We start from the raw sequence: 18,163 nt of genomic DNA, 5'->3' as shown, positions 1-18,163 counted from the left end.
CAGGATCCCCGTCTCTGTGAAGACCAGAGAGACACCTCGGCTAATGGAACCCGACAGAGCACATTCAGACATCCATGGTTTGAGTTGCAATGTACACTTCAGCTGGTATCACCTAGCAAGGTAGTCGAATAACGTTATCGCTAAATAACATTATCGTTACATTCAATAGACGCGTACGTGTGGCCAGTTTAACCAATGTCTTTAGGATGTAATGATATTTATAATATCAGTACAATGAGCTCGTAAATGGCCAGACAATATGTAAACAGATTAGCCAAGTAAGCTACAGTTAAAATAACGGTTTTAGATGAGTTGCGTTCGCCGGAGTCATCCAATAACACGACTTCCGCTTCGGGCGACTGGAACTCCAAATTAAAACACGCGTCTAAACGCGTTTAAACAAAAGTATTGCTAATAATTTACGAGCTCAAAATAATGGTCACAAGCATACAAATTAGAACTCCATGTTTCTTCTGAGATTTACATGCATGTGTTTTTTTTTTGTAATAAAAGCGGAAGTGTTATTCTTAGACCGCGTATGAGACAGCGTGTATGCCTCTTGACGATCCTTTACCTTGATTACAAGCGAAAAAGATTTGTCTTGACTCTCGCAACTTGATCGTGTTCATTTGGCATATCTTAACGTTATAGCATTACAGTTAATGGTAATGGTAAACAATCTGAGGAGACCTTTTTTTTTTTTTTTTTTTAAATAGCGTTCGATACGTGGTGACATTCATATAGCATAGCTTTTCTCCAACGCTGCTGTAATGTTAGCAGGCTAACGTTAGTCAGAACTTAATGGAGCTTAGAGTTAATTTAGAAAGGTGACCGCATAGCTACGCAATGCAGCTCAAAGATGCATTATTCCTTTACCTTTGGCGTAAGCAGTTAAAAGTTAAAAGCCAAGCGTAAGTCATCTAATAACAGTAAAGCCAAATAGCAAATCTTACCAAACCCACCTGACAGCGTCACTGTTTTCCAGTGTTTTGCTCGCTAGCTGGTCCGACTGTTAAAAACACACATACGAGCGCATTTTCGGTTTTTCATGTGAAAAGCCAACTACCAGCTAGTCGTAAGAATTCCTACCCAAGCCCCTCTACTCCAGTGCTGTCAACAACTGCTCTACGGTGCTGCCGAAGAAACCCGTCAAGTTAGCTGTACTAGACTCTGATACGTCCATTTTTTTCTTTTAGGAATACAACTCTTAGCATAGCAGCAAGGCGTACAAGACAGTGCAACTATGCCTTTCAGTTTGACTCTAGACTAAAAGTGCTGTCGAAGTTATCTGAATACCTTATTCAAAAAGTGTAGTGTGAATGTAGTGTACTGAAATACAAACGTGGTGACCTTTAATTTGAAGGTACGCTCACTTAACCGGAAGTTCCAATGCTTTTCCTCACACTTAACTTTATGACGGTAAAGAAATGTCGCGAAGCATCCAAAATGTTCTAGATGGGGCGCATGCGCGCATGCGCGTCCCTGCAGTTAAATATGTACACATTCTGTACGTACAAAAACACGCACACAATACACTCCGCCCCCCACCCCACCCTACCGAACACACACACACAAACACGTAATCTATATATATTATGTGAATCTAAAGCCTACATGTACAATGTGTGTACAAGTTGTATGTAAGTGATTGTGTGTGACTAAAAAGAAACGTGAAAGTGCAAGAAATGTTAGTAAATATAAAACTTAAGTTTCTCTGTCCTCACATTCTTATCAAACAACTCTGATTAAAAGTTATAACATATAGACACGCACAGAGTATAATTCAATTCACTAAAAACAAATATATTCCAAAATATTTATATAAAGGCACCAAATAATGCTAAAACTCATATATATACTATAATGTATACTTGTTCAAATATGCAATGGGATTAATATTTTGCAAAATATTCAGTATATTACTATATTGACATTATATAAAATATAATATTTATTTAATTCTTTTTTTTTCTTCATCTTATGCCACTCTCTATCTGGAATTATTTGCTTTTTTTTCAAAAACATATGAGCCAACCTGATTAAGTGGCAAATATGTGGTCTTTGAAACGTGTCGCTCCCTCTGGTGGATTTCATAAACAAACAAACTAACTCACTTACTCACTCACTGACTCACTCGCACATATCTTTATGAAAAAAATAAATAAAAGGCTAAAGAAACCCTAACCCTTCTGGTGGTGGTGATTGGAAAAAATAACTAAAAGTGTATAATACCCCTGCCACGATATCAGTAGGTGGAAAAAGGTATTCACATCCTGTACTTAAGTAAAAATAGAAATACAAGACATTTTTAAAAATCAATCACAAGTGAAAGCCTTGAAAAAAATTACTTAAGTGAATGTACGGAGTTACTATTAGAAAATTTTAATACTCCTTATGCTGAAAATATGGCCTAGGAGAATTTTACCCAATCATTAAATATAGTATGTGAATGTTTATACTGATGCATTAACATGTAAGCAGCATTTTAATGTTGCAGCAGGTCAAGATGGAGCTATATGGAAATACTTTTTACATTTTTGGGTACTTTATAACAATGTAATGTAATTTATAGTCTACTTTATAGACTCATTTTATTCTGTACAAAAAATCCCAATTTCCCTAGTACCAAGTGGAACAAAAGTACGACATTCCCTCTTAAATGTAGTGGCATATAATTGAAATACTTTAGTAATGTAAAAGTACTGTACTCAAGTAATGTACCTGAGTAAATTTATGTACATTAACACTTACATTCATCCCCTGGTGCTCCATAATGTCCAACATTAGAATTTCAATGGACAGCCAACATATGAAGGGCATCAGTGGTGTCAATCTGATGAATAAATTTGGTTAAACAAATATAGACTTTTGGTTACACTGTGTGTGTATAACCAAAAATATACAGTATGATGTTTCCAAACAACATTGATTTCAGAGTATGTTTGGTGTAAACAGAATTCAAATGGACAGGTGTTGGTTTAATTCTCAATGCTGCACCATAGATCACGGGCCAGTTGCAACTCTTCTTTTTTAACTGTTATTTGCTGGTGACAGTCTAAACCAGAAACTGCGTCAACACTGACAGTCAGTGACTGTCCTCTCTCCACAACAACAGTCCATTTACGCAAACATTTACGTAACAACAAAAATATCTCATGATTAACATCTTTCAGCTGTGTAATGGCTGCTCCTTGAAAATGCAGTGTATCCTGTAGCACTGGTTCTTCATAGGTGTTTTCCCCTTCTGTTCTTATGCCATGTCGTCTGACGTCTCAGAGCAGGAGGAACTTCTTTGGTCCACATTAAGTCAAAAACCAGCGCACAAGCAGGACAGAGCCAAGAGAAACAAACATGTTGCACTTCCTGGGAGTAAGTACGAACTTCTTCATACATTATTATAATTCTTAGCTGAGGGTAAACATTTGTTTAATGCTGTTTTGGAATGCTTTTTAATTCTCAGATCGTTGTTGGCCTTATCGCCATCATAATGTGCTTTTCAAAAGGACTTAAAGAGGTGAGTAAACAATTACAGTGTTCCTCTTATGCATGGTGGGAGATTTTCTGTTTTAATATGTAATTTGGATAAAGAATAAGACATAAATCAACCTTAAAAAACACAGACACAAATAAAGACAGCACTGCATCTGCTCAAGGAAGTGACCAGTGAGTGGAAGCAGGAAATAAAGTGTGATTTTCTGAAATTTTGATCATCTTTGACAGGGAATTAAACCTCAAAAATCACAGAGGCTTGAGTCCACTGCCAGCAACAAGAAGGTACGTAACTGTCCAAAGTTAAATGCTGTAATCATTTATGAAGATTGAGATTAACTAGCTGATGTTCATCTCTGTAACAGAAGGACCTGAGTGAAACGGATGTGCAATTACTGGCCAGGATCCTCTCAGTTGGATTGGTGGATGCGGATCCGAACTATCTCCACCATCTTAAAGGCTACAGAGACTTGCGTGGTGGTTGATCTCTTCTTAAAATAAATAAAGAAATCAATCAATCAGCCCTCTTGCAGTGACTAGTGGACACAGAAGCCCAACTGTTCCTGGAAATCTCAATGGACTTGTGATGACATCAAACCAAGGCTGTTCAGCACTGTGTTCTGGATTACCACAAGTCAAGCTGTTCTTGCAACCCCCTCCAGATGTTCCATGATGAATGGAAAATATTTATTCAGGTCAAACATGACATTGGTAATAAATTAGGAATAATCTCTCCTTTGCGTAGAGGGGAACTCAATGGTGCTTAATATGAAAGTGATAATATTGAAGATGGATCCTGACTGCTTCAGTTATTGCCTAACTATAATTTAAAATCGGTGGATATGTGGAAAAAAAGAGCATCTGCTATATTATATTCAGTATATTCTCTTTAAATCAGAATAATGCAAAAAGTATAAATATAGACACAGGAGGCTTTCTTGTGCTATCGTCAGTGGCACTTGCTTGCCTGCTTTAATGTATGAATTGCATTATTCAGCTGTATTTCGATGTTAAAACCCCCTTGCCGAGCTCTAAAATTAAACTGTAATATTTACATCAGCGCTGTTTTAGGCAATTTCAGAACATAAAGCAATTAACCCCTTTGAAGTGTCCTTTTTGCTACTGTGGCTACAACTAATGGAACAGTGCAAACCCTAAACTACTAAACTACTGTCTAACTTTTAGCTAAAAGGCTAAACTAATGTAAGAGTAGCACAAGCGGAGAGGAATCATATATCCTGTGAAATGACTCAGAAAAATGTGTTATACAATGTTATTTGCTCACACTAACTATGGTCATACCAGACCAACAAAGGCTTTATTGCGTATAAATTCAACTTTTCATTTGTAAGAAGACAAATGTGTTTTTTAATTTTTTCTCACAAAAGTAACATAGTCTCACTTTAAAGGATTACTACTGTATTTGACCTGTATTTGTTTTCTTTTGGCAGGAAGTCTGAGAGTCACTTTGTGTTTGCTGTCATTTTTTCATGTCCTTACCTAGAATAAAGGAGAAAGAGAGAGGTCAGAGGCGAGTTAACTCGAATTCAGTTGTTTGTCTCCAGTGGTACCTTTGTTTTTGTCACTTACTCCACACGTGGCTGTTGAGCTTGTTCCCCAGCAGGTAGAACAACGCCACCACAGACATGTTAAATAAGAAGAAGCCCACCAGACCAGCAGTGCTGAAGTGGACAAGGAGGGGATACACCCAAATCCCAACTGACAAGTACACCCATGTAATCCTGCAGAACATGTTTTAGAGAGAGCAAGAGAGAGAAAAAGGAGAAAAGGATTCTCAGTATCGCCGTATCTGTCTGATCATCTTGTACTGTCTTGTCTCAAAGACCTAGTATGTCTTTTGTTCCCGCCCATTGACACTGATGATACTAATCATTATAACAGAAAAACACTCAGCATAATAAAACAGTTTCATCCTCAGCATACAGTATGTTTATTGTTTGCACCGTCAGACACATTAGGATCTACAGGCAGCGTTAGAGTATGTGTGCCAGAACTGTTAGAGGTTCAAAGCCTTCACCCTCAAGCTGTTTGCATTGTGAACCGATCAACACCGCTGCTGGACTGGCCTAGACTAGCTACAGTAGGAACATAGACACATGTAGCTACATTAAGAGATATTAAAGATTCAGTCAGATTCAGATGAAAAATATTAAATCAAGGAGGAAATTCTTTGTTTTAAAATTCTTATATATTTATGTGTTAACTTAATCCCCATTAAAGTTCGGAAATTACTGTCATGATTCTACTATATATGCTGGCTCGTCACTTACCAGAAGAAGTAAGCTAAGCCCACAACTCCTAATGCGGCCAGCGCATGTTTAGTCTGTGGGTAGACGTGAGGCTGCACCAGCACCTCTCCAAGTAAAACAGGCAGGACAAATGTGTGCTGAGAAAAAACAGTGTGCGAATGACTCATTATGTGCGATGGTTTATGACGGAAGAATCAGGTTGATTTAACTTTGTACGAGAGATTCTTTCAAAAAAAAAAAAAAAAGAAAGTTTACAGACCATAGCATGGTTTATCCAGGGGGGGAAGAAGGTGTCAATAGTAGCTGGGTAGACTAACTCTCTGTCATAGGCAAAGATCGTCCAGAAAAGTAGAACAACAAACTAAACAAAATGCACAGAACAGTGTCAATGTAGAGCATGACGATTATTTAATGATAAAAAAATGCAGGATTTTAGGAAACATGATTCTCACCATGCCCACAGGGAAGGCAAAGACAGAGAAGAGGAGGTCTTTAAATCTGTTCAGAGTACTCTCGGACTTTTTCCCAGGTTGTAGATCATTCACTGCGGCCAGTCCAAAGAACGACATTTGCAACAACTGAAATATAAGCATTATTATTTTCCACGATCCGTTTTCATGTCTGCAAGACATCTTATTATACACTAATGCACTATTATTACTAGGTCATGAAGGTAGCGTACTCACCAAATTCAAAAAAGTAAGGTATTTCCAAGGTCCCCCATAAACAAAGATTCCTGTTGGTAACTCCTCTCCATCCTTGGCAGCGAGAGTCTTTACAACAAAAGCATACCAGCTGAATGCTGTGATGTGGAACACTCTCCTCAGGGTTGAAATCATTCTAGCGAAAGTTTATACTGATCCCAAACAAACAACAAAATAAACATAAACTCTGGAAAAACTACTCTCGTGTGTCTTTTCGCCGCAGACTTGATGTACTCCAGGCAGCCAGGGTTCTTTAAAGATTAGAGTAATTCAGTACGAGCTTATCAAGACATTTGCAAGCAGTGGAGGCAAAGCGACACTTTAAGACAAGAGGCCCACTGTTTCTTATGTGGCATAGGAGTCCTTCTTTCATAACCTACGCACTGTAGCATGTGACCGGTGGCAATTGCATTCGCAGTGAGAGCTTAATCAGTTTTCATACTTTTTTGCAAAACAAGCCCCACAAAGTTTTGTAAGTAAATCAGATCGAGTCAATAAATCGGGATCATTAAGGCAGGAGAGACTAGACTAGAACATGGCACGTTGGCAAAAGCTTGAGATGCTCTTCATCTATTGAGGAATAAGAGTTGATTTCTGTGTTGTTCTAAAATACAGAGGTGCCCACTAAATCCAAGTCAGCATCAGGTATGCTGCTGAGTAGTTGATATTGACCTTTGACCCCCCCCCCCCGTGGGAGGCAAAGATACACACTGAAACACAAATGAATTCTTCAATATTCTGCCCAGGAGAACACAGACTCATTAATATAACTTAAAAAATTGTATGAGGGTCATCATGTGCATCATGGTCCTAAATGTATCGTGTCATCAAAAACAACTACGTCTACAGCAGGCTAGCAGCCTTGTGATGCTGTAATGAGGGTGACGCCAGGGGAAAGGCCTATACTATATATCTACACCCTAGTTTTTTGACCTCTGATGAGCAAGTGTTCATAGCTTTCTGCAGCACTAACTTTGCTTTTTGGCCTGAGGGTGGTCCCAGAGGTAAAGTCATTGTGGTGGGACACGCATGAGATGTTGGGATAGCTTGTATAATCTTGGCAATTACAGGGTAAGCAAGTCACAATGATATAACCGTGATATGTTTCTCATGGTGTAATCAAGATACAGATGATTTAATAATATATAGTATATTGCAATCAATCTGTGTATAACACGTGTTATGATAAATAGCAAAATAATATTATATGAAGTACAAGTTGGTCGCATTTTGCAGCTCCATGGATCATCTCATTGAGGTCAAGATGAGAAAGACGTTCAGTAATTCACACTGAGCAACTGATTTTCAATCCTGTCACAAATCAAGAGTTGTTAGAAATGTTATTAATGTCATATTTTTGCAGATGTTTGAACTTGATTATGTATAATATTTCTAGAAAATACTGTCTTTTGCAGAGCATTTGCATAAGCTTAGGGATACATAAAAAAAAATTGTAGGCCTTTTTCACAGAAGGCTTTTTGAGATGTTACAGTATTATCCTACTGTAACATCTCAAAAAGCCTTAGCACGAGCGCTAATAATAAAATGAATGATGGCTGATTCCATGTAGGGGCTTCAGTTTCAGGGTCCTGGTATTGTGCAAGTCGCCTCACTGTCCCACTGTCATGGCGCTTGAAAAGAATGGAGCCATCGTTAACGTTATTAATAACATCTGTACTTTTTCTATTATGACAACTCAAAATGTCTGCCGTGAAAAACTCCTGTTATAGATTATGAAACGTTTCTAACTTGATTAACTGAACCAGTTTAGCTTCTATGAGTAACTTCCTTTTGCAACATCAGGCACACAGGAGCCAGAAAAACACATTTTAAAGAAATTTTATTTACAAATGGCAAATGTTGCTGAACAAAGGTATCATAAATTCATTATAAAAAGTTTAACTTTCAGAGCACAACTCTCTTACTGTTAGGTAAATTATTTGCAGCTTCAGCATTTCTTGTTTCAATGTACAGATATGACAAGTTTTCATTTATAAAATAAAGGGGTTAGGCAAATTTTCAGAGATAATTAAAGGGTTGGTTGCAGTACATTACAAAAAATAACCCCGTACTTTCATGTAGCTTTGGCTTTACATGGCCAAAGATTAAATTTAAATAATTTGAAAGCAACATATTTTTAACTATGTGTTTGTTTCACAAATGTCCGCTGGGATAGGCTCCAGCCCCCCTCGCAACCCTCAAAAGGATAAGCAGTATAGCTAATGGATGGATGCTTCACAAATCATTTAATAAAAATAATTTACTTTACTATATAAAAATACTTTGGGTGATTTGGGAGAACTGAACCTTTAAAACAACCAGGTGCAGTTTATAAAACTGACATCTAACCTAAATGACTCCTATTAGCTAATGTTGAATAGATAAAAGAAACAGAAACATTACATACTGCACAGTGTGCAATGATTTACACGGTACTATTGTTGGTATATCATTAAGATGATATTCTGATTCAATCTCAGGTTTGTTCAGCATTTTTCAATTCAATGTTTGATTCAGATTGCAAAGAATTAAAGTTTATTTATTTACATGAAATAAATTGCCTTTCATGGATATGCATTTACATATCCACCTGTTTCACAAATACATGTATATGTAATAATCAACATTTTTTGATTAACATGACTGTGAAATACAACAATACAAACTACATTATTTTACAGTTTTCCAAACTCAGACTACTTTAGATTATCTGCTACACTTGAACATCACATTTTGTCTAAAAAACCAGCTGACATTAATGTAATGTAATGTAATGGCTGTCGGTGCTTTAAAAAAAAAAAAAAGCCTTAGCAGGGTTCATGATAGAAGAAAATCTGTTGCACACATTGCACTTTACCCATGCAGTCTGTAAAAACATATTCGACCACATACGTATTCTCAGTCCATGAACTTTTCACACTGGTAGCAATTTGGTTATTCACCCACAGTTAGCCCTTTGTTGAACATGGCACATGTAATTGGGACAACAGGTTTGTATCCTTTTGTATTCGATTCACCCTTTGAAGTTCGTGTCTTTGCGCATCACTCAAACTTTTTACTTGACTTCATCTTCTTTCTACACATACTGTATGTACTGTTTCTTTCTCTCAACATTCCTTGGGATAAAAGTTAAGGTGCCATCTGTGAAGTAGCAGAGACACGAACCGATTTACCACAGAGGCAACCAAATGTGCGTTTCAATTGGAGAAAGTAACAGCGGTGCTGTATGTATTCATACCTCAAAACGACTGTAAACTTTCCTATCCTTCCTCATGTTCTGGATCCTCTCAAGCACCTTCTCCCTCTCCTGCGTCGACTTAGGCTGCCCACTGCTAAGTGTCCTGATCCCTCTTTCTTTCTCCCTTTTGGCATTTTTGTCAGCTTCATCTTCTTTCTCGTCATCGGTGACAGGGGACTCTTTGGTAGCCTCGTTCCTGCTCTGGCTATTGGCAGAAATCTGCTCTAGAAGCAGCTTTGTATCGTCTCTGAGGTTGCTGCTTGAGAGCACGTTGGCTGTTGAGGAGTGATAGCGAGACTGGCTTGATTTTGGCTGCTTGGACAGTGGTGACAGAGGAACGACTTCATCTGATGTGATCGCTGCCTGTTCAGAGCAGTCATTTTTCCCCATTTGGTCATTTGATTTTTCACTTCCGACAGATTCCTGCATAGTACTTTTATTGACCTTATTTGTGGCGTCAGTATCCTCAGGTATCTTCTTACCAGGGCCAGACAATTCATGCTCTTTGCTTACACTCTGATGGTTTAGTTTACGATTTTCAGCAGGTACAGGTGGCTCTGAAGGGTAGCTTTCAGAAGTCACAGATTCAGGTGTTTTGCATTGCACATCAGTCTCTGCTGAAATTTTTGAGGTAGGCTCAGTTGGGCTAGAAGCTTCTGGTAATGGGGGCATTGGAGTTTCGTTGGAGTCTGTTGTAATCTTCTTAGGAAGAGAGGGTGTATCTGAGGGGCTGCACAATGCAGACATGTTGGTTTCTGTTTTTTCAGCCTCAGGGGAAAATACTGATCCAACTGACTCAGTTAGAGGTGAAGAACATGATACTGTTTCGACAGGCATAAGAGTGAGAGATCCTGTCAGTATAAGTTCGACGGGAGGGGTTGCTTGTGTTAGTGCAACTTGTGGAGATACATTTGTCGTGGACTGGTCAGCATTAGGAGTAATGTCTGGATTGACAGGAGAGCATGTTTCTGATGGGGTTTGCTCAGGTGGGGAGTGGAGAGTAGTAGTCTCAATTTGATCGGGTCTAGAAGTAGAACTTTCTAGATCAGGTACATTAGGTAAACTTGACTTGGGGGATAAAGGGCTAAGACTAGGAGGTGTGCTATCAGCTTTGACATCCTTTGATGATCCAAGAACCTCAGATTCCTTGGCAACAGCCTTTGGGACAGAGATATTTTCTGATTCAGGTTCATCTTTTTCTGAAGGTGTTGGAACACAAACCTCCTCGGAATTTGTCTTTGTGGTGGACTGTAATGAGGATGTGTTTGGTTCTGCACAAGCTGCATATGTGTCTGGAGATATATCAGATTCCACGTCTGCAGAGTCAACCGCTGTAGGGGTCTTGGATGACGTCAACTGGGAAACAGGATCTACAGGAGCTTGGGAAGCCTCAGATTCTGTAGATCCTGTAGAAGTTTTGTCAATTGTTTGGGAGGACTCATGTGGTGAGGAGCTGACAGATTCCTGTGCTTCTATTTTATCAGAATTTGGAGACAATATGCTGGAGGAAGGGATTGAGCTGGAGTCTTCTGGGGTAACATTAGAACATAAAGTCTCTCCAGGAGTGGAAAGAGGAGCAGAGCTAGAGGTTGCAGGACTTGGACTGAACTGTGAACCAGAATCTGACAGACTGTGATCAGAGGAAGAGCTTTGAACGGATGGGTTGGAAGAGCTCGACTCTGACCCAGTCTGTTGTTCAGATCGTGGCGCAGGTTGGGACATTCTGGTTTCTAACTGAAGTGATTCAGGACTTTGGGCGTTAGAATCCAATGCAGCAGATGCAGAAGAAGGTGGGGCCTCCACTGAACTGGGAGTGTGTGAACTAGACTCATTTGAGGTAGAATCACAGCTTGGGCTTTCCCTTTCATCAGTACCTTGTGCAGGAGAAGGAACATTAGCAGGGGTAGCATTTGTTGGTATAAGTGGATGACTTGACTCTTTTACAGCAGGTTTTGACAGCTTTGGGTCTTTAGGAGTTTCACTAGGACGAGATTCTATTTCTTCAGAAAAAGGCATAGATGTTGCTGGTTTGCTGGTTTTCGGCTCTTTCTTCTCTGAATCAGTCGAAACTCTGGGATCATTTTTAACAAGACTGTCCTGCTTGTTGGTCTTAACACTGGCCTCTGAAGACAGACTGACAGACTCACATACCTCTGTGGATGCTGTTTTCCCTTCATCATCTACAGTAACATTTTTGTCAGATAAACCCTCAGGTGGCAAAGTATTAATCATCTTTTCTGAGGCTTCTTTTGGATCATGTTCCTCCTTTTTAACGGTGGTATTATTTTTGTGATCAGTTGGTGGTTTCATTGGAGCCTTGTCTTTGCTCTTCTCGGCTTCTGCAGCCTTAGCAGCTTTGCGTTTTGCTGCCAACTCTTTGAAAAACGTGAGTCTCTTATCAGGATCATTCATATCTAAACACAATGGAGTGGTGAGCAAAGATTTGGGTGCTTGCACTGGTTCATCAGATTTGGGCTGCTCGTCTTCAGAAGGCTTGGATCGGGGCACTGATGGTGAAGAAGTAGCTTGCTCTACATCTGGCAGTTTTAATGACTCCTGTGACCCACGGTTTTCTGAAAGATCCTTTGAATTTTCTACCTTTGATGGATCTTTAATATCTGCCTTACTGTCTCCATCATCTGGTTTGGATGTTTCTGTGGCTGAGTTATCAAAAGTGCGTGACTTTATGTAACGGCTCCATTCAAAAGGTTCTCTTGCAGCAGATCGCCTTTGTCCTAAAACCTGTGAAACAAAAGGTAGTTTTGTCTGTTCTGCCTCATTTTTGTCACTTTCCTCACCCTGTTGGCCTGGAGCAGTTTTGTTATCTTGAAAAGCATGCTGCTGATCAAGAGAGCTGAATATCAGCGAGGATCTTAATCTGGAACTCCTTGGCGTTGCAGCATTGTACTTCCTACGGAATGACTCCTCCCTTCGGAGAGCAGTGGTTTTTGGTTCTTTTTCCTCTTTTTGTCCTGTTTCCTCTGCCATTTTTCTTTCTGCTGTGGATGATGATTCTGAAGGTGTCGGTTTTTTTTCTGTCTCTGCTGCCCCTGCAGTAGGTTCATCAGGCAATTTCTTTTGCTGTTCTCTTACAGTGGTTTTGGTGTAACTTGGCATCTGACTTGCCCTGGGTATTGCAGGAACCTTAAACTCTCTGACATTAGGGATTTTAGGAACTGAAAAATCTATGCCTCGTGCTGTTTGCTGTAGGGGGTTTGAGGGGTCTTCAAAAGGGTCTGGTGCCTGAGGTGGCAGTGCTTCAGTGCTCCCTGCCGGTGGCAGGCCTTCATCTCCTGTGTTATCATATGCACTGAGGTATGAGCTGATCCTCCAGTTTCTTAGCCCTCGTTTCACTGTATGATCCTTGCGGTCAGTGTTAGGCTCCTGGAAAAACTGCATCTGATCAGTTGGATTTGAGGGGGTGGGAGAGGTTTGGCAGGCATATGGCTGGCCTAAACTCAGTCTTCTAGGGTAAGATGAACTAAATGGTAAATCTGCTGCAGGTAGTAATTTCTCCGGACTCTGGTCAAAGTCCACATTTCTGGTAGATGATAAATAGTTAAGCACAGGGTCAAAGTTATCAGGTGGTTGCATCTCTTGTGGTAAACCAGGTTCAGAGTACTGATCTGCTGAATGATAGTCTTGGCCCCAGAACTTGTCGTAGCCACTGTAATCTGCTTCTGGTCCTGGTCCAGGCCCTGGATAGGGCTGCTGCCCCCTGTGAAACTGCTTTCCCTGGTTCTCAGGCTCTGGCATTCCCTGTTGCTGCAGGAACGGATAAGAGAATCCACCATGAACACCTTCAGCATAACTGTGACGTTTGAAGGCAGGAATTTCCATCGTGGCCATCCTGGAGGGGCCCTGATCAAAAGACGGATCCATGTGAGGCTGCTGGGAGGGATATCTACTGTACATATCTGAAGGGCCCTGCAGGGACCCCTGCCTTTTGAGTGGAATCATTCTCCAATCCACATCCACACGTTCATCATAGGAACGTCTCACCCGTTCCTCTGAATGACCGGTGTCCAGTGATCGAAATTTCCTGGGTTCTCTGTACAGTGAAGTTCTTTCACTTGGGTATTGCCTCTTTTGTAAAAGGCTCAAATCTTCCGTTTGAGCGAGCACATTTTCAATCATCAGTGGTTGGGACTGAGCAAACAGAATCCGAAACTCTTCATCAAAGGTCGACACGAGCTGTCCTAGGAAAAGGTGTGCCATGCAGCGGTGGAGCTTCTCAAAAGACCACATGAAGCTGGACAGAAACATGACAACAGTTGTGAATTAATTCATTGCATATGCATGTCAGATTTTTAATACAAACAGATGCAATTTGAATACATTCATTAAAAAATCTCGTTACAAGTGTGTGTGTGTGTGTGTGTCAAATCCTTGTGTGGTATGAGGTGCAGAGGTATGCCTTTTTGTGGCAGTTTTAAATGGCCTCACCTGTAGTTTCCACTCAGCACAGCCCTGCAGTCTGTCAACAAGAAACGATCCATCATCTGACCTGTAAAGGATTTCCCTGAGCGGCAGTGGTACGTGATGCCAGAGACTGTTCTCACACGCAAAAACTGCAAGACACACATCAAATCACCCAAGTATGATGAATATTCAGCCAAAGTAGGACATCTAGTGGTGTTAGTGTATTTTATTGCAACCCGAGCTAGGTGGCAGCATTGCATTAGCACTCCCACCTTTGAGATCAGAAGATAGAAAATGGCTGCATTTCAAGTTTCACTTTTACAGTAATATGCAGCTACTGTGATTTCTATCAATGGGAAAATACATTACTATATATATTCACTGTATATGTCAGGGACAACAGATATTAATTAACATGAATGTGATGTAAATGCACCAGATTTGTCCAAATGGCTACATTTCACTTGAGCAAGTACATAAAAACGAATATGACAAAAAAGATAATTAAAAAAAGACAGCTTGGCATAGGGTTACAGGCATGCACAAGAGGCACAAAGAATGCATACAGTAAAACCAAACATATAATATACAGCATATAAAGCATTTGACACACACAAAATGCTTCACATTGATTGAAAAAGCAAGGCGAAGGTGTTATTAAATATCTTGTTCACTGATTTTTGCTCAGTCACTTTCAAATAATATTATCTAATACATTTCTAATAGTCAAGGCAGTTGGAAGTGCATGCTAGCCCTGTGATGTTTGGGAAAAAAAGGCTGACAGGTTTCCTTTATTTGCATGATAGAGTCACCTCTACCAACAGCGGTAACTGGTAAAGGATAAGATTAGCTTTATTCTGTATTTATGTTACTGTCAATAATCCCATGAAAAGACCAAAAAAAAAAACATGTTTCTCAATACTTTGTGACTTCCCCTTTCCTGTCTCCAAGCGTCAAGCCCATTCATTCCTGCTGAAGGTGTAAATCTTTAAAAACAGGCTGCAAATATATATTTTAACTTTCAAAAAAGCTGTTTACTGTAGGTTTCAGCAAATGTTATCCAAACTACGTATTTGGTGCTCTAGTGAATATTATTATATACACCAACAACAATAAAACTACAATGCCCATGTCCATCATAACAAAGGAACATATCACCCAGTGCAGCAGGTATAAACTGTATTGCGCTATGGATACAAAGACAATGCTTCGATCACTTCAGTTTGTTGATGCTTTTGATCTTTTCGTTGGATTTGTTGAAAATCTTGAATATCACCAGACTTATCCTTTAAGTATTTAAAAGTGCATTAGCATATTTAATGTTTTTCATCTTCTGGTTTCAGAGTGTAATGAATATAAAAGTAGTTAAGGCATCGTCACTGCATTCATAACCTTCCTTTCTTGTTTTTTTAACAAAAGAGCTCATTAAAATGTCCATATATTTACGCTTATTTACTAACTCATTTACTACTGCTACTAGGTTCTCCTCTTAATCGAAAAGGTCAGGTTCAGACCTTTTCAGAAGCTTTCCAAAAATGACTGGGGTTGTTGTGCTATGTTGACTGGGGGTATTTAAAGGAAAAGGGAAGAAATGTAATGCAATTTCTAAGTACAGTATAACCAGCCTTTTCTGTTTTGTTTATTGAATTGAATATTTATAGCCCAGCTTTATATATTACAGTGCCTGCACCAAAATGTAAAATTGTTTTAAAGGAATATGTTCTCACTTGAATGCTCTGTAGATTGACCCTGCAGTTGGTCACCATGGTGATGAAGTGATGTGCATTCTGCTCATCTAAAAGGATGTAGACGGCAACGCTCCTCGTGGCAGCATTGAGAATATCTTCAAACAGGTCAACATCAGTAAACATGTCCATCACTACAGCAATGACCTGAGAAGATAAAAGCCACAAACAAAACCAATGTGAAAACAAAACTGTCAGGACAGCTTGACTTTGACAATTCAAGGTCGAGTTTGGAACGAGGTGTCCCTTTATGAAGAAAGTGGAAGGCCAACCTGCTGAGCGTTCTTGATAAGCCGTCGGGCCTGCTCCTTGATACTCGGCATGTCAGGCTCAGGGGGGTTGACCAGAGTGGTGACCTCTGTGGGCCCAATGAAGTGATGCAGCTGAGGCCATCCAAGGTCCAGACCTGGGACATCCAGGTCAGAGTGAATCGGCCAGTAAGTGTCCGAGGAGCCATCTCCCCCGGTCTCCAGAAAATGTTGTTCAGGGTGGTGGCTCTGCAGAGGGACCTGAACAGAGCTCTGAATATGCTGAATCTCAGATGTGGACAGGAAGTCCACCACATCGGCTTTTTGGAGGAACTTGTAGTATCCTTCCAAATCATCCTCGACCAGTGCGTCAATAGCTAAGCGGTACTCTTCCCGGTAGTGAGGAGGGAGGTAGTTGGGGTCCAGGGGGTTATCCCCAGCAGAGGAACACTGAGAGCGACGTGCCATACTGTTGTCTAAGGAGGGCGAGGGCAAAAGAAGACACATGATTCATTTTACTGCATATTGTATGAACAGTTTTCATGCCACACAACTGTTTAAAGAAGGTTTAAAGTAGACAGGGCCGACCGGTAATTCAATTAAAATGATTCATCAAATTTAATCAGTGAACTGTTACAAATCACTTCCAAGCAAAAATGCCAACATGTCATGGGTTCCAGTCTCTGAAATGTGAATATCTGAGAGTAAACTGAGTGTCTTTAGGTTCTGGACAGATGGAGCCATTACAACGGGGATCCTCTCTGTTCCAACACTATCGTAGAGAAAGCCCAGACAGTAAGGAGGGGAAGATGGTATCTGACCACAGGACGGATGATTCTGGGTGTGGCTCCTCCCTCTGGTCAAAAAGTAAGGTCTCCATTTGCACGTTCATTTAAAGCCACGAGCAAAACACCTTAAAAACCTTACCGACTGAAACAGAAACACCGACGTAACAGAGTAAATCACCGACTGGACAGTTTCTGGTTCCCCGAATCTTAACTGCTGAGATTTTAATCCGGAGTTGTACGCACTTCTTTCCACTTAGACATGTCAGAAATGTTTAGAAAGAGCTAGGCGCTGTAGCACAGGTCGGTGTGGCCCAAACTTCACATCCATAAAACACTGCTCTAGGCCTAACGTTATGTGGAGCTCTTACCCCGCCGATACTTAGTCGTCAAGCTTCTCGTCCGGCAAACTTAGAGCCGACAGTCATCGTGTCCTTCGGTCCCTCCGCGGTCGCGTCGCGCCTCTAGGTCCAGGTGGGACTTGGCGAAGGTTCCCTGCTACATCGCTTTTCCCCCCCCCGTCACCCAGCTGAACCAGTTCGCTGTCATGCTCGAGGCATGCTGGCGAGAATGCCTGAGACGGAGCGCGGCGGGGAAAAAAAACTTCTGTCGACGCAACTTGGCCCCGCCTCAGCTGGAGCTCCGCGGCTCGCTCGCTCCTGCGCGTCCAGAGGCAGCCGGACTCCGCACATCTGCCGTCCCGCCTGCTGTGACTAGTGGCGGATGAACGTCATGTCAGCCAAGGTTTGGCCGCTGCATAAGCTCAGCACTCATACCCACTCATACTCGCCATCGTTCTCGCCTTTCCTTTACATGTGTAACCCAACTGCCCAGTCAGTATGGTGTCATTAAGATATAGGCAGATATGAATATATGGATACTGTCATACACAGTGACCAAACAGGAGGCCAGTTTCAAATGAGGCACCAAATAAAAGGTTTATAAGTTGTAATAAATGGCTTTATTAATGGTTAAATACTAACTTACTAGTGCTTTTTAGATCCTGTGGAAGCTATTAATAGGCAACCCTTGGATTGCCATGTTATGAAAAACCATCAATAAAGCCACCACTGTGTTACCAATGAATCATGGCACACTATTGCCCCGGGCTCCCAGATCCTTAGGGGACTGGAACGCTCCAAGTTAACTTTTGTGGCAGTAACTTTGTAGTATTTGATAAATAGCTGATTTCTTTAGTAATAGGTACCACTAAAGCACAATATACCTGAACAAAAATAAGATAACTGATATTATGTCCCTTC

The 18,163-nt window shown here is 40.6% G+C and overlaps 1 protein-coding gene across 2 annotated transcripts; it reads right to left on the bottom strand.

Moving 5' to 3' along the window:
- Positions 1-4,842: 4,842 nt before the first annotated feature.
- On the bottom strand, positions 4,843-17,509 carry fam83ha (family with sequence similarity 83 member Ha). 2 transcript variants are annotated; one of them, XM_040139594.1, is made up of 11 exons: positions 17,273-17,509; positions 16,141-16,592; positions 15,851-16,015; positions 14,148-14,272; positions 9,702-13,953; positions 6,446-6,532; positions 6,212-6,337; positions 6,019-6,120; positions 5,781-5,896; positions 5,080-5,231; positions 4,843-4,989 (listed from the first exon to the last, which is right to left on the bottom strand). In XM_040139594.1, the coding sequence occupies exons 2-11, from the start codon at positions 16,582-16,584 to the stop codon at positions 4,970-4,972; spliced, it is 5,589 nt and encodes a 1,862-aa protein (XP_039995528.1). In that variant the 5' UTR covers positions 16,585-16,592; positions 17,273-17,509; the 3' UTR covers positions 4,843-4,969. The 2 variants fall into 2 exon arrangements, with proteins under 2 accessions (XP_039995528.1, XP_039995529.1); XM_040139595.1 differs by lacking the exons at positions 4,843-4,989; positions 5,080-5,231; positions 5,781-5,896; ... (1 more) ...; positions 6,212-6,337; positions 6,446-6,532 and adding an exon at positions 8,287-9,604 and having other exon boundaries at positions 17,273-17,507.
- Positions 17,510-18,163: the final 654 nt, after the last annotated feature.

This window comes from Xiphias gladius, chromosome 11 (assembly GCF_016859285.1).
Source record: "Xiphias gladius isolate SHS-SW01 ecotype Sanya breed wild chromosome 11, ASM1685928v1, whole genome shotgun sequence".
Classification (NCBI taxonomy): Eukaryota; Metazoa; Chordata; class Actinopteri; order Istiophoriformes; family Xiphiidae; genus Xiphias; species Xiphias gladius.
This window is presented reverse-complemented; position numbering and strand designations above follow the sequence as displayed.

Coding starts and splice junctions, on each gene's coding strand:
- fam83ha (XM_040139594.1), bottom strand. CDS start 16,584: ATGGCACGTCGCTCTCAGTGTTCCTCTGCTGGGGATAACCCCCTGGAC. Junction 13,954..14,147: donor GTGCTGAGTGGAAACTACAG/GTGAGGCCATTT, acceptor GTTTCTGTCCAG/CTTCATGTGGTCTTTTGAGA. Junction 5,232..5,780: donor GGCTTAGCTTACTTCTTCTG/GTAAGTGACGAG, acceptor CATGTTCTGCAG/GATTACATGGGTGTACTTGT.